Source organism: Strigops habroptila, chromosome 6 (assembly GCF_004027225.2).
Source record: "Strigops habroptila isolate Jane chromosome 6, bStrHab1.2.pri, whole genome shotgun sequence".
NCBI classification, from domain to species: domain Eukaryota; kingdom Metazoa; phylum Chordata; class Aves; order Psittaciformes; family Psittacidae; genus Strigops; species Strigops habroptila.
The window spans coordinates 72,215,206-72,230,192 of record NC_044282.2 but is presented as its reverse complement, the minus strand read 5'-3'; the positions used below and the strand labels follow the sequence as shown (position 1 = coordinate 72,230,192).

Sequence of the window (14,987 nt, the reverse complement as noted above, 5' to 3'; positions counted from 1 at the left end):
TTGGCACTGCTGGATGCGTGTTGTCAGGTCAGTGAGCATGTACTGAAAAGATAATCCCAGGGCGAAGAGGAAGAATTGTCCATCACATCCATGGACTCACACACAGGTGCTTTCTGAGCCCTTGTTCACCCATCGCAGCAAGAACTGCAAGGAGAATCCTGCTCCTATGTGCCAAGTGATGAAAATAAGTAGTAGTGAGGTGATGGCTGCCTTAAGACTGATCTTTCCAAGGATGTCCTCTAAAACCTGTTTGTACCCATGAGGAGTCTTGTCTTTACCCTATGAGGGCTCTGGAACAGGACTCAAGAGATTTATCCCAGTGGAAAACTGTTTTAAAGCTTTTATATATGCCTTTTGTTGCTATTTTCAGTGTATAGTACGGAACAGGGGAGTGTTTGATCATGCCCTGGGAGGGTGTAGAAGTATGTGAAACACCCCTTCTTGGCACAATTTTCCACATTCCACAAAACTGGACTTGCGTATAGAATCACGGCATCAACAAGGTTGGAAAAGAGCCTTAAGATCATCAAGTCCAACCGTTACCCCAGGACTGTGCTAGTCCAAATACTACCTCAGAAGCAGCAGGTCACTGCAGTCAAGGATTTTAGCCCTCAGCGTGTGCTGGACTTCTGTCCTGGAGCAGAATAGCAGAGGAGCTTTTAATCCTTGAAAACTTCCTGGTGGTGGTTTTTGTTTCTGCAGCAAAAGTATTTCCATGCTAAACATTTCAGGTCATTAAGTCAGCAGAAGCTACTGAACAAAAGGAGTTCTGCATTTCATAAAGTCGCTGTTTGTTAGACTTGTGCTGATGTGGACATAACCCCTATGAGAATGTTGAATCCCAGACTGGTTTGGGTTGGAAGGGAGCTTAAAACTCATCCAGCTCCAACCCCCTGCCACGGGCAGGGACACCTTCCACTAGAGCAGGTTGCTCCAAGCCCCTGTGTCCAACCTGGCCTTGAACACTGCCAGGGATGGGGCAGCCACAGCTTCTCTGGGAAAAGTCTGTGCCAGCGCCTCAGCACCCTCACAGGGAGGAACTTCTGCCTCAGAGCTCATCTCAGTCTCCCCTCTGTCAGTTTAAACCCATTCCCCTTGTCCTGTCCCTACGTGCTCTTGTAAAAATAGGAATATGAACTCAGGTGGGTTTTAGAGTCTCTTCTAGAATTACCCAGAAGTTGGACCTGTGTGCACTGTGATAGTGAGAACCTTCGTAGGACTAATTGGGGTTGCGATAAAACTGATGTACAAGATTTGCAGCTCGGTCTCAGCTGCCATTTAGAAATGTGCCAAATCATGATTACTCGTCGACATTGCTTGACGTCAGTCCTTGCTAAGCTGCTGCAGTGACGGGTAGCTACGTGGTGGGGAAGCTTGGCTTTTCGGTGTGGGGGTGTGTGGGCAGCTTCTGATATACTCCATGTATCTAAAATCCTCCGTGTAACGTAGCAGTGGTGTACATAAAGCTGCATAACTGCAACCACAAGTCATACAAATTATGCTGCTCGTGTCTGGAGCAGTTTCAGATCTGAATTTCTTTTACAAATGCTCCTTTTTAAGCCTGCTCTGTCCTACAGAGCTGCGTAAGGTCAGGTTATAGCTTAGATAACACGTAAAACTATGGTACAAAGGGCTTGGAAGTCTGAGGTGGTTTGATCTCGAGCTTATGCTGATCTGTTCACATCAGGAGCAAAAAGCTATTCAGGGCTTGTCTGAAAATCAGCTTGCACACTTTACATCTATTGTTTTTCTTTCTAATACTTTGGTGTCTCCGCCTGCTTTGGATAGCAGAGATAGATAAGACTAATACAAACATAATACAGGGACAACCACGTTAGCAGAGGCTGCAAGTGTATAAAATTCAGAGTTTAGTTGGTTTAGTTGCTGATCATATTAACTGGTTTTGAACAGAAACTTCCCAACTTGTGACTCTTACCACACTGAAACTCTTGGGCAGAGTCAGACAAAGCAGCAGTTTCTGAGGAATAGGTTATGTCACTGTGCCCTTGTCGAAAGTGATGTGATTTTTGGTGAGAAGCTCATTTTCCAGGGAGTTGTAGCAGGGATGTGGTTTTGGGGAGCAAGGAGCAGGAATTGGGCAGGAGTTGAGGTGATGGCAAGGGGAGGGTGTGCTCAGGGGATGGGGAGAAACAAAGCCCATGGAGAACATCTCCCTCTGAGGCTGGTGGCACCAGGGCTGACAGCAGAGGATGGCACATCCATATCTACTGACATTCGCGTCTCTTTCCTTTATCTTCCCTTCTAAATTTTTTGCCTAAACACAAACCAACAAGCTCCAGCCTAGGAAAGCTTCCCCAAAACCTATTAAAAGGCCATCGAGTGCCATTCAAGCACACGGAAGTGAAACAAAGGTAAAATTAGGCTTCTCCTAGTAAGTCTTAATTTACCCTTCCCGTGAAAAACGCACAGTGACACTGTCACTCATATGACCCCGCGCTATTTCTGGGGTTGTTTTGTTTCCCCTCCCTTCAAAGTTTCCGATTCTTCAGCAAATGGTGTGTGTCATGTAGTAAATGAGGCTGTAGCACCCACTTCTCCTACTAATAATATTAGTAATAGCAGCAGATAGTAACTACGTAACTGGGGCCTGGCCTGAGGTTACCATGGAGCTCTGTTTTAAGCGTGGTCTCTGTCATGCTGCAGTGTTACCTGTACAGCACCATGATAGATTGGGCATGAATTGGCTCAAACTGAGCATCTAAAGTAGATGGTTTTGGGGTGTTTTTGGAGGGTGGCACAATGAGCTTTGGTTTTGTGTTTCATCTCTGTGCCTGGAACAGGGAGCTTGTGGTGGTGGAGCCCCATGTTGCTGTAGCAGTAGGAGGACTGGTTGGGTGACCAAGTGGCACCAGCGAGATCCTCACAGGCGTTTTAAATACGTTTGGAGTTGATGTCTTGCATGTGAGAAGATGAGAGATGATCATGGCATAGTGTAGTGTTGTTCTGTTGGGATTGGAGGGGGGAAGAGGGTGTAGTAAACTACCGATACTACTAGTATGATCATCAGTTACTTTGCGTGTTAAATGAAGACAGGGTCTTAAAATAGTGTGTGCTCATGGGCTTCAAAGGATCAACGCAGCATACAGGCACAGGGGTTGAACTTGAGATTCTAGAGAGTTCTTCCATTCTGGCTTTTGTTCTTTGTTACTTTTGAATCACTATATAGTGACATTAGTGCCCTCGTAAATCGATTATAACATAGCCCATGAAGTTCCTTGGGGCCCATAAAGCTCCAAGGGGGCTGTTCTTTCTTGCAGTCCATATTCACCCTGCAGGAAAGCTGCTGCTGCTGCTGAACAGGGCCAGGCACCATCAGGCAGCACTTGTCTCCATCCCACACGAGTTGCCCATAGCCATCGGGTTATGGGTGCAAACTTCAGTGGTGGTTAATATCTTGTGATGTACAATGGCACCAGAGACCGTGCACAGAACATGTCTCCATTAACAATTAATCATGAGTGCTGTCCGTGTACAGCACAGGCTGGAGTTGAAATTGGAGCATTTTAGGGTGAAACCTTCTACCCTGAGAAAAGGCATGAAAATTGGGCTCATAGACCTGTTCTCAAGCACTTTGAGAGGGTGACAGAGGAGTGGCTTGATGGCCAAGTATGTCCGTGAATAAAACTACAACCAGATACAAAGAGAGGGGAGTTTTCTTGACTTGCTAGCCCAGAGAACCATGACTGTAACAAGTGATCAGTCACTCCAGGATCTGCTTTGAGTTCTCCAGCTCGAAGGGGCAGCAGCATCGAGCACTATCACATCATTCAGGGAAGTATTTTGAGACTGTAGTTTAGGAGCCAGTGGCACAGAGATGAGAGGCTGAGCACTGTAGGATCATGGAACATCAAGCCCTGCTTCTGCATTCCCTGTATGAAGCACGTGTTTCATGTGGATTTCGGGGTGTCACACTCTCCAGTTCTTGCCTTCCCTTCTTACACCTTAAATTCCATCACCCCATCTTCAGCAGTGACAAAGTTACTGTAATTCTTCATCATCAGATTTGCCTGTTTGTTTCCAGGAGCTCCCAACACCGCAGAACTGAGGATTTGTCGTGTGAACAAGAACTGTGGAAGTGTAAAGGGAGGAGATGAAATATTTCTGCTGTGTGACAAAGTTCAGAAAGGTAATCTTGACGAGGTTTTTCCTTTCCCTTTGTCCCAGATGGCTGGGACTGCCACTTTCTAGCAGGGGAACTGAAGCCCTTCAGCACACCATTGTGTGGGTGGTTTGGTTTTATAGCTCAGCTTTCAGGTTCAGAGGCACCTCAGTGCCTTTAAAGTCATGTACTTTGCATCCGAATTCTGAGTCAGACTCCGTTCTGTGTTCCCCTTCTCCCTTTTTTCTGCTGCAAGTTTTCAGTTTTCAGTTCTTCACTTTAACAAGCATCTTCTGTTTCTAATGGACCAGATGATATCGAAGTCAGATTCGTCTTGGACAACTGGGAGGCCAAAGGTTCCTTCTCCCAAGCTGATGTTCACCGTCAGGTTGCGATTGTGTTCAGAACGCCGCCGTTCCTCAGAGACATCACCGAGCCCGTCACGGTGAAGATGCAGCTGAGGAGACCGTCAGACCAGGAAGTCAGTGAACCCATGGATTTCAGATACCTACCAGATGAGAAGGGTATGGCTCCAATTAGCTGAGTTTCTGAAAAGCCATTATCAGTGCAGACCTCGTGTTGATAATCAGCAGTAGCCTAATTAGTAAAATTACTACAATGCTACTTCTACAAAGTAGATTTTGGGGTTTTAGAAGTAACAGTAGCCAATTTGTTCCCTCTTTCAATGAAAGTATCAAGAATCATGGTCAATAACACTGTCTGGGTCCATTACTGCTGTCATGTCTGAAATAGGTATCTTTAAATAGATCTTACTACAATTAGGTGCCACTAGTAGAAGTTTTAGAAAGTTCCTTTGCTAATATCAAAGAGAACATAACCCTTTTCCCTTCTCCCCCTTTCTCTGTAGATCCATATGGCAACAAAGCAAAGAGGCAGAGATCAACGCTGGCTTTGCAAAAGCTCATAAAGGACTGTGGTAAGGAAAATATTGGTTTTTTTCTTAGTTAGGTGAACTTGCATTGAGATGGAATTACTTTATGTAAAAGCAAACGTTCAGTGTTGACTTAACGCTTTCTTCCATCGCAGGATCAAGTGTGTCAGAGAGGCCCAAAGTGGCTCCGTTCCCTGGTGTCCCTCCTGAAGGGAAGATGATTAAGAAAGGTAGGTTTTTGCTTTGAAATTGATCATGTCCGATGACATGGGGAAGGGCTGGAGCATTTTTAGGGGGGCACTGAAGTTCCCAAGACAGTACCTGTCTCTTTCTTCTCCAGATGCTTCTCAAAGCCTCAGCCATGCTGCAGCTTCCCCTTTGCACAGGAGAGGGCTACACCACCTTCATCTTGAAGTTCAGCCTTAGTTTAGATAGTGACCCATTCTTCTCTGTGTTCTGCCTTTCAAACATATGCTCAGTCACAGAATCACAGAATCAATTGGGTTGGAAAAGACCTTTAAGATCATCAAGACCAACCGTTCCCCAGCACTGCCAAGGCCACCACTAGCCCATGGCACTGAGGGCCTCGGCTACACGGGGTGTGAACACTTGCAGGGACGGTGACTCCAGGACTGCCCTGGGCAGCCTGTTCCAATGCCTGAGCACCCTCTGGGGAAGGAATTGTTCCTCATCTCCATCTAAACCTGCCCTGGCGCAGCTTGAGGCCGTTTCCTCTTGTTCTATCACTTGTTACCTGGGAGCAGAGACCAGCCCCCTCCTGGCTCCATCCTCCTGTCAGGCACTTGTAGACAGCGATAAGGTCCCCCCTGAGCCTTCTCTTGTCCAGACTAAACCCCCCCAGGTCCCTCAGCCGTTCCTCATCACACTTGTGCTCCAGGCCCTGAACCAGCTCCGTTGCCCTTCTCTGGACCTGCTCCAGCACCTCAGTATCTCTCTTGCAATGAGGAGTGCAGAACAGTCGCTGGCCTTCCCTGCTCTTTGCTTGAAATTCTAATGTTCTCTTGAGGGTTTCTTCCTTTAAGACACTGGTACTTTTGACAATACAAACTAAACCCATCAGTTCTTAATTGTAGCTGTCACCTTTAGTGCTTGCCATGGGGGGGTGAGATGGATCGCTGTCTTGGATCTCTTCTCTGGAGAGAAGTCTGTCTTTTGTCTTCTCCTTCTCTCCAGAAACCTGGGGTCCACCCTGTAGAGCAGTTAAGCTAGTACAAAAGTGCAAATGCACATATGGTCTTACTAAAACAACACTGGATTTGCTTTTTACCACTTGTAATTTTAAAACCTATAAAGAATGGCATTAAAACGCAGTCACGTCTTTCCTTCCCGTAGAACCAAACATGTTTTCCTCCTCACTGCTGATGCCAGGGTTGGGAGCCTTGGACAACTCTAGTCAGATCTACCCTGTGTGCAACCAGATGCCCCATGCACTGGCGCAGGTGGCGCCGGGGAAGCAAGACACGCTGTCCTCGTGCTGGCCGCTGTACAGCACCCCGAATGCAGCGGGCAGCCTGCTCGGGGCACACACACAGAACAGCTTTGGGGCAGACTTGTCCCAGCCTGGTGCCCAGGGCAGCGGCTCCCTCCCAGCTTTCCATGACAACGCTCTGACCTGGTCTGATGAGAAGGATTCGGGCTTCTACCGGAATTTCAGCAGCACGAACGGGCTGGGCACGGTGTCGGTGTCAGGGGCAGACATGCAGAGTGTGTCCAGTAACAGCATCGCTCACCCGGCTCATTCCTCCAGCATCTCCACCACCGGCATCGTCAACATGGAGACCGACGACATGACCTGCACCAGTATGAACTTTGACAAGTACAACTCTGTGTTGAACACGAGCAATCCCAGGCAGCAGCTCCACGCCGTGCCTCCAGCCTGCCCGTCCGGAGCAGCCCCGGGCAGCATGCCCTTCAACCCGCAGCCTAACTTAGCCGACCCAGCAGTTTACAGTTTTATAGACCAAGAAGTTTTGAGTGAATCAAGACTCTCCACCAACCCCATCCCAAACCCTCCAAGTAGCATTGCAGATAACCAGTACTATGACACCGATGGTGTCCACGCTGATGAGCTCTATCAGTCTTTCCAATTTGATAGCCTATTACAGAGCTTTAACCATTGAGCTGTCGGGCTGGCAGCGGGTACATAGAGCTTTTCAGATGCCTAGCTGTCTGAAGAAGAGTAACTTACTCTTCTGGAGTCCCTGCTTTCTCTTTCAGAATGTTGCTCTGCAAGTTTCATGATCTATAACTTCAGGTTATAAATTACAGCCCAAAGAGTGGTGCCCATAAAAGAAAGAGAGGTGGGAGTAGGGTTTGGGGTTCTGTACCTTAAAAGTACCTTGTATACTTATTTTTACGCTGTTGGAAAAGGGAACTGTTAACACTTTAATCTTCCTTACCTTTAGGGATTGCAAAAGCTGGTGTCTTCAGAAGGGTTAAAATTTCAAATGCTTCACAGGGTTAAAATTGGTTGAAAAAGAACCTTTTTTTTTTTTTGCCAGGGAAATAAATTTTATTAGGACAGAAATTAGGGCAAAAAACCTGCACAAGGGCACTCTAGTTCAGACTCACCTAACCCTGTTCAAGTTGGACTCGACTTAACTTGAAAGGTTTAGGTTTCTTACCCTCTTCCATATAAAATGTTCTTCTCACCATCATCACGCATTGATATATTTCTTTTTTTTTTTTTTACAGTTTCACCACACTCCATTTGCTTTGAAGGCAAATTTACTCTTAAAATCTTTTTAATGACTATGTCATTGTTAGATGTATTTTTAAAAGACCGGAAGGTTTGAGTTTTTAAAGAGTCCAGCTCTGTTGTAAATGAATCACTGCACAAAAGAACGAACAGCAAGTTTTTTTGTGCACATTGTCATTTTGAACTGTGGAAATCTGTTGGGCCGGAGCATCTCCCTGTTCTTTTCCTCAGGTATCGTGGCAGTTTCCTGCTATGCAAGTGACTGCCTAAAAAGAAGGCTCACATCCTGCCTCCCCACCATAAGACAGCTTTTGGGGCAGAGCTGGAGGCAGTCCTAGTAACAACTCATGGCCACTGCAGTCAGTGCTAAGTGAAAACGCTCCTCTATGCTCTGTGTCAGAAACCAGAACTTCCTCCCTTCCACTCGATTCCCAGTCTTCCTTCTTAGCCTGAGTTGCGAGATGTTCAGTGACAGCTCATGTGGATGTAACTGGCTAGGTAGGACACTCTGCATCATAGGGCTTTGCTGGTTTATTATTAATACTATTATTATCTTTTAAGCAGCAATACAGCATGAAATACTTGAGTATTTCTTAATTTATACAGCTGTTTGGTATGGCAGATAAGGCTTACGAAGCTCACTGTTACTGTTTGGCAATGTAGAACTGCACCATGGAAATAAAAAAAAGCACAATGATATATAAACCCCCCCCAAAACCACAATCCCAGCACACACAACTATTGACATTAATAGTTGTACACAAGGCAGAAAGGAACTCCAAAAAGCCCCCGTGGTTTATAGGAAAGCAATGACTCCTTAACTGCAGGAATTCATTGCGCTCAAAGCAACAAGGTGCTGCCACTGGAACGCATTACACCAATTCCATGGGTTTGATGGAATATGCTCCTTAGACAAGGTGTAGGATAGATAAAGTTTGGAAAACTGCTTCCCCTAACTCCAGGCACACGACGCAAGGAATTCACTCTCTGTGTTTTAAAGCCATTTTTCCTCACCTCTGTGTAGCTCCTCTGCAGTCGTAAGTAATAGAAAGACCAAAGAAATACAAAGAAAGCTTGAAATGTGTTTATTCAGTTCTTTTTTTTTTTTTGAAGTTCTCAATTTTAAGTATATTAAATGTAAACATTTTACTCACTTCATAGAAAGCTCTTTATAGTACAGTTTGTTTTTACTGTGTAATTAAATATTTTCAAAGTTCTGTTTTCCTTTGTAAACGAGTCAGTTTGGTAATTAAAAAACTGGTTATACCAAGTACTTTGCTTCTGCAACCTCGGATTCATGACATCCCTCACCACAGAGAGCCAGAGAAATGGGAGAAGGTAGGTTATCAGTTGCCTTTTAGAGGATTTTCTGCTCATGGTTACTACTGGCCATGACAAAACCTAAAGCAGTGTGTGCAGGAAGGGGCCATCAGTGCATTTCTTGTGGCAGAGCGATTGACTTTTTGGTCAAAGAGAGGACAGATGCTCTCATGCTCAGCTAGGGCTGGTACAACATACAATAGCTTTATTCCGAGTCCTTCCAGTGTGAGGAAGGATGGTGCTAAGGAACACAGGACCTTGTTTTTCCAGTATTTTTCATGTAACAGGCTAGAAAATCTCTACCTTTCCCACCCGTACATAATGAACGGGTTTTCTTTCTCACAAAACATCCTGTTTGCGTACTTGCAAGTAGGTATTTTACTTTTAAAAGTAAGATATGAAGGCCAAAGTACAACATTGGGCTTTAAGCTCAAAGAGGGGAGATTGAGATGAGCTCTTAGGCAGAAGTTCTTCCCTGTGAGGGTGATGAGGCGCTGGCACAGACTTTTCCCAGAGAAGCTGTGGCTGCCCCATCCCTGGCAGTGTTCAAGGCCAGGTTGGACACAGGGGCTTGGAGCAACCTGCTCTAGTGGAAGGTGTCCCTGCCTGTGGCAGGGGGTTGGAACTGGATGAGCTTTAAGGTCCCTTCAACCCAAACCATTCTAGATTAGTATTACTGCTGCAATATTCGTTAGAGCTTCTGAAAGTTCCAAGTGTTTACCTTGTATTAGAAACGTCAAGATTTAAACAGTTCAACCTCCCAGATTACATCTCTCACGTTCATATTTTCACATGATCACTTAGTAACTATCTAAAGAGCTGTAGACGTTTTTGCATCATCAGCTTATTTTTCCCTCTCATTTGGAGGCTTCACATTTGTCATAAAAATAAATGATTTGGGAATTTTTTGGTGGACCTCTCCCCATTGTATGGAGAAGAAGGCAGACCCAGCACAGTTACTGTAACCTTTATAGCCTTCTGTATCCACCCTTGGGTTGTTATCATGATCTCCACTGTCACCAGGATAACGTACAGCATGGTGCAGAAAGCTGCAGCTGCACTAGGGCAGGAGCCCTTTCTGCCTCAGCCTGGTTAGCTCCATTTCCCCTTGGAACAGCTCTTCTCATGTCTGTTGTGTCCACAGTGCAGTCTTGTTTACATTTTTTCCCCCCGTAGTTTATGGAATTTATAAATCATATTTTTAGCTCGCTTTGAGTTTCAAGAAATCACATTGATACGAGACTGAAATTCTCTTTTGTCTGTCTTCTAAATTCAGTGTAAGTAAGTTTTCCATCATTCATAACACTTCCTTTCTGGGTACAGATCATTGTCTGAGACAGCTGCTCCTGCAATCTGTTGCTCATAACAGCTTTAAGACTGAAAACAAAAAAATACTGCTCTCTGAATCATGTTCCTATTAGTTTTGTGTTAGTTTTTAGGAGCTCCTTGAAGATGTATTTATTAATACCTTTTTGAGGTATTAATAAATACCTGAAGTTATCATGCAGCTGAAGTTATCATGCAGCTGTTCTATTAGGAGGTCCTGGCAACCACTGAATTGAAGGTAAAACATCTCAGTAGTCCCAAATAGTGGTTTGTCTTGGCAAATATTACCTTTATTTATGAATTGTTAATTAATGAAGAGTCCTTATATTCCAAATCTTACTTTCTTGTTGAGAGTTTAACTCTCTTCTGTACTTCGGGTAAACAGAAGCATCTTCCTAATGGATTAATATGACAGAGGCATAAAAGTGGCTTTTCCTAAAGATGCAAGTGGTGCTTTTTATGAAACATTTAAAATAAGCAAAGAAAACACTCAGATCTTCCCTATTCCAGGAAAGTTCCTAGGCAGTGTTCAACATTTGTAGGCACCCATCCAAGGCTACATACAAGAAGAAATGTATTATGCTACTAAACCAAAGCTTTTTCTCTTTGTCTTGATTTCAAAACCAGCATTCTTTGCTATGTTTTATATTTGCCTGCACTTTGAGGTTCCTGGTATTCCTATTTTTCTTTACATTTCCATCGTGCACCACTGCCAGGAGTTCCCAATCTTTTTGTACATGGTGACTCAAGTGGGGAAATCCTATGCCTGAAGAGAAGTGTAAACAGGCCAGAGAGCTGTTGGGGCCTCGAGCACCTCATCTGTTTTTTCTAGGAAGCCTTGCTGATGTTTTTAAATGAGAAAAACTTGGGTGTAAGTGCAGTTTTCCTGTGAAAACTGGTTTTCCCTTTGAAGAATACTTTGTCTGGGAAACAAATTGCCCATTTCCAAAACTGACACTGCCTAAAAAGCAGTCAGCAGAGAGTGGGGCACCACCTCCTCCCAGGCACTGTTGGGGGATTTCCTGCATAAACGGTACTTGGGAAAAGTTAGGACTGGGCTTCAGGTAACTCTGTGCTACCTGCATCCAGGTGAGTAAAGCTCACAGTTTAAAACAGTTTAAAAAATTAAATAAATCTGGCTTGAGGGAGGGTTGGTTTTAATTAAAACATTTTAATCTACTGCAGAATGTCTATTTGATGTACTTGCTGAGTACCCCCTTTGTACGTTACACTGTTTTCCTTAATTGTTTTAAAAAGACTTAATATCAATACAGTAGCTTACCAAAATCCTTTTATCCACAGAGGAGATTAAAATAAGGCGAGAGATTGAACCAACACTACCTATTCAGAGTGTTTAAAGTTGATTCAAAGTAACAGTATCCTTTGGCAGATCAACATGATCCAAATGTTCAACAGAAATCACTTTGCAACCGAGCTCTAATACTGTACAGTGCTCAGTAACCAGCTGCTGACAGCGGAGCTGCTTCTTCCTCGTCCCAACTTGAAAAGTTAATTATCCAAGGTTGGAGGCCAGTCAACATCAACAGACTGAAATGCAGGGGGAAAAAATAAAGGCAAAATCAACAGACTTGATATTTCACATATATAAAGAGATTCATTAGCACCCTCTGTGCTTGGCAGCACTAGGTTAACAGCGGAAAGAAACAGTAAATAAATGACACTAAGATATGAGACATGGGACAAGACAAGCAGGAGTGGCTTGAAACAGCCACCTCTTTCTCGTGGCTTTGTGTGTGTCTGCAGAGAGTTTTAGGAGCTGGGCTTTCTTCATAACGCAGAATCACAACTCCTTATACTACTACTATCCAGGATCATTTGATGTTGGGCTGCATTTACAAAGTGTCCAGAACTGTTCATTAGAAACATGAACCATCTCCAGCTTCTACACATCCTGCAGATGGGTCATGATGATGTGAAAACAACCAACTTATTGATTGATGCTTATTGAAATATTCAGGTATTGGGCAGTGCAGGTAAGGCTCAAGTAGAAAACCATCGCCTGTCCCCACATCTGCCTCCTGAGTAAAGAAAACTAGACTAAAAGAATAAGCTGTCATGCGTTATGTGCAAGAGTCATCTAGGCAACATTATGAACAGTTATCCTGACTGTTAGTCAAAAGGGACAACACATGCCTGACACTCTGTTAGAGGCAAATGTCATAATTACTACACCTTGGATTATGTCTTGCTTCCCTGAGGCTACATCTCCAATTCCCTTTGGGCACCAACTTGTTGCTCACCCTCTTCCAAAAGCAGCACACCCAACGCTTCCACAGTATCACCATTTGCAATCACAAAGCAGGGATTGCCCTACAGCACATTAAACACCTTGGCTCCAAGACTGCCTACATTAATCATACCTACTCCTCAGCTAATCTACAACTTCATCAAAGGACTAGGCTCTTAGGCTGAGCTAAAATGATGACTAATTATTTTCAAGTCCCTAAACATCTTTCATAGTTATGTCCAATAGCTGCAGTGACACCTATCCGTATGAAAGCGATGCTTATCAGCCTGAGCCCCATCAGGTGTTCCTGCTTTCCAGGCTAACTCAGGTGCCCTCTGCAAGCTCTCCTTCTGTATTAACCTATAAAAGAGATGCAGAAAACTGCAAGGCTCTTCTGTAAAATGTAACACATGGGCAGCTTTCTTGATGTACACGAGAAGCAGCATGCTAAGCATTGGCTATTTGAAATGGAAGCGCGTGTTTTAAATGAACCAAACCATGAGGTTAAGTATTAAATCCATATCTCTACATACATTCTCTTAGCCAAAACAAATTCTGGCTTTTCATCTGAGTCCAGCAAGTGAGCAGATATAATTTTTTGCTGTGTTTGAACCAGCATTGAAAAGGAACTCAAATCTCTCCTATTTTTCAATTTGCAAAGAAGTGATGTGCTACATGTAACATTGCTAAGCTCTGTTCCAGTGGGTGCTAATCCTAAGTGTCATCGATTCATGGTATGTCCTCCCATCCCTCCCTGCATGAATTCAGCAAAGGAAGCCTGTCCTGTGCATCAGCAGGGTACAAACCACTATTTTTGCACTAACATGAATTTTTCTATTAACTGTGGTAAGGAAGGTTGATTTGGATAGAGTAATTCCACTGAAAGCATCTCACAAATGCAACTACCTGACTAATTTCCAGGAAAGATAAAGAGCAGACAACTTACTTCTACATCCAGCTCCAGAATGTCAGCAGTTCTGTTCAGCAGGGAGCCAATATTGGGCTTTGTTCTCCCAAAGTCTCCATGCACAAATTCTTTAATGTAGCTAGAAATACTGGCTAAGGAAAGGTCTATTTTACCACAAAGAAATCAAAATAGTGTCTTTTTCTACTCCTAAATCCATTTGCAGTGATGAAGTTCCTGTTAATCCCATATCCATCTTTAAAAGACTTCCTAATTCTTGGCTTCTGACTCGGATGCCAAAGCCTGCCCTATGGACCTGCATTTTCTGTTTCATTCCAAAGTGAGTGGTGACTTTATGACAAAACCTGTTAATTTGTAAGTAGCAGCAATCTGCAGTGCATTAAATATTGTGGAAAAGCTTATTTTCTGAGATGAAAAGTTTTCAGTTAAATTAGGAAAAACGTAAATGTATCTGTCTTTAACCAGTACATTTTTATGGTTATCACATACTTTAACAGAGCGGTCATCACAAAAATACACACACATGGAGGCAGTATTGTTGAATGAAAGCCTGAATGTGAAATTCTGACATAAAAGCAAAGGTTAAGCAGCAACATATGACTGCTGAAGAGCAGGGACTTAGAAACACCGCAGTGATAAAAGCAGGAAACTTCCCATTACCCAAATGACTCTCATCAGCAAGCTGTAAGCATTGTGTAACGGCTTCTAAGGATACGTTCCTGCCTGAGTCTTCAGGTGCAGGCGAAAATGATGCTCATCTATGTACTCAGATCTCATGGTGTGAATGATGCGACATCTTACAGCGAGAGGCCTCCTGTGAAGAACCCGCAGAGGTGTCTTCTGGTCAAGTTTTAACTCCTGTTACAGGAGGTAACAAAATAAATGAGGAAGGAAATGTGCAACATACAACACAGATTCAAAGAGTCATATGTTTGTTAAGCAATCACATCTCTTTTATATTGTATTATGGTAGTTGAGTAATCTTGAGGCAAGGCTAATTTTTGCTGTGTTTATCAAAGGAGCTAAGGGCAGCCATCTCAAAGGCTAAATGAGGCGGCCTCATATGAACACAAACTAATGGAATCACAAATACAGAGGAATAACCTTGAAATCTCCATAGTCCTTTGCTGGAATGACTCCAGGATTTAGCTCACTGAGAGCCTCAGGGCAATCAAAAAACTAAAACAATCCCACCCACAAAATGCTTTGTCTAAACTACAGCCAACCCCCTAGAAATAAAAGTGAGGAAAAAAACCCTAAATGAGATTAGATCTCAGAACAGTCTTTTCATTCCCCACCCCCTTTCCCAAATGAGATGCAGCAGTCTGAAAGGCAACTTCTCAGGGAGTGGGCATGCTAAGAAAAGAGCTTCACAACAGTTGTCTCCCTGAACTGTAATGGCTCAAGCCCTCGCTTTGAGAATGATTTCATGGCCAA

The 14,987-nt window shown here is 43.8% G+C and overlaps 2 protein-coding genes across 7 annotated transcripts in view; one reads left to right on the top strand and one right to left on the bottom strand.

Moving 5' to 3' along the window:
* REL (REL proto-oncogene, NF-kB subunit) overlaps positions 1 to 9,001 on the top strand; it is a 33,017-nt gene extending 24,016 nt beyond the window's left edge. For both annotated transcript variants that reach the window (XM_030489941.1, XM_030489940.1), the window contains 5 exons: positions 4,043 to 4,147; positions 4,432 to 4,644; positions 4,989 to 5,057; positions 5,168 to 5,242; positions 6,366 to 9,001. In XM_030489941.1, the coding sequence (XP_030345801.1) occupies positions 4,043 to 4,147; positions 4,432 to 4,644; positions 4,989 to 5,057; positions 5,168 to 5,242; positions 6,366 to 7,153 (1,250 nt within the window). In that variant the 3' untranslated portion in view covers positions 7,154 to 9,001. The remainder of the gene's footprint in view (positions 1 to 4,042; positions 4,148 to 4,431; positions 4,645 to 4,988; positions 5,058 to 5,167; positions 5,243 to 6,365) is intronic.
* A 2,516-nt stretch (positions 9,002 to 11,517) lies between these two features.
* The window catches only part of PUS10 (pseudouridine synthase 10), a 32,403-nt gene continuing 28,933 nt past the window's right edge, over positions 11,518 to 14,987 (bottom strand). For all 5 annotated transcript variants that reach the window (XM_030489942.1, XM_030489943.1, XM_030489945.1 and 2 more), the window contains 3 exons: positions 14,266 to 14,408; positions 13,572 to 13,671; positions 11,518 to 11,925 (listed from right to left, as the gene is read on the bottom strand). In XM_030489942.1, coding sequence (XP_030345802.1) covers positions 11,887 to 11,925; positions 13,572 to 13,671; positions 14,266 to 14,408 — 282 coding nt within the window. In that variant the 3' untranslated portion in view covers positions 11,518 to 11,886. The remainder of the gene's footprint in view (positions 11,926 to 13,571; positions 13,672 to 14,265; positions 14,409 to 14,987) is intronic.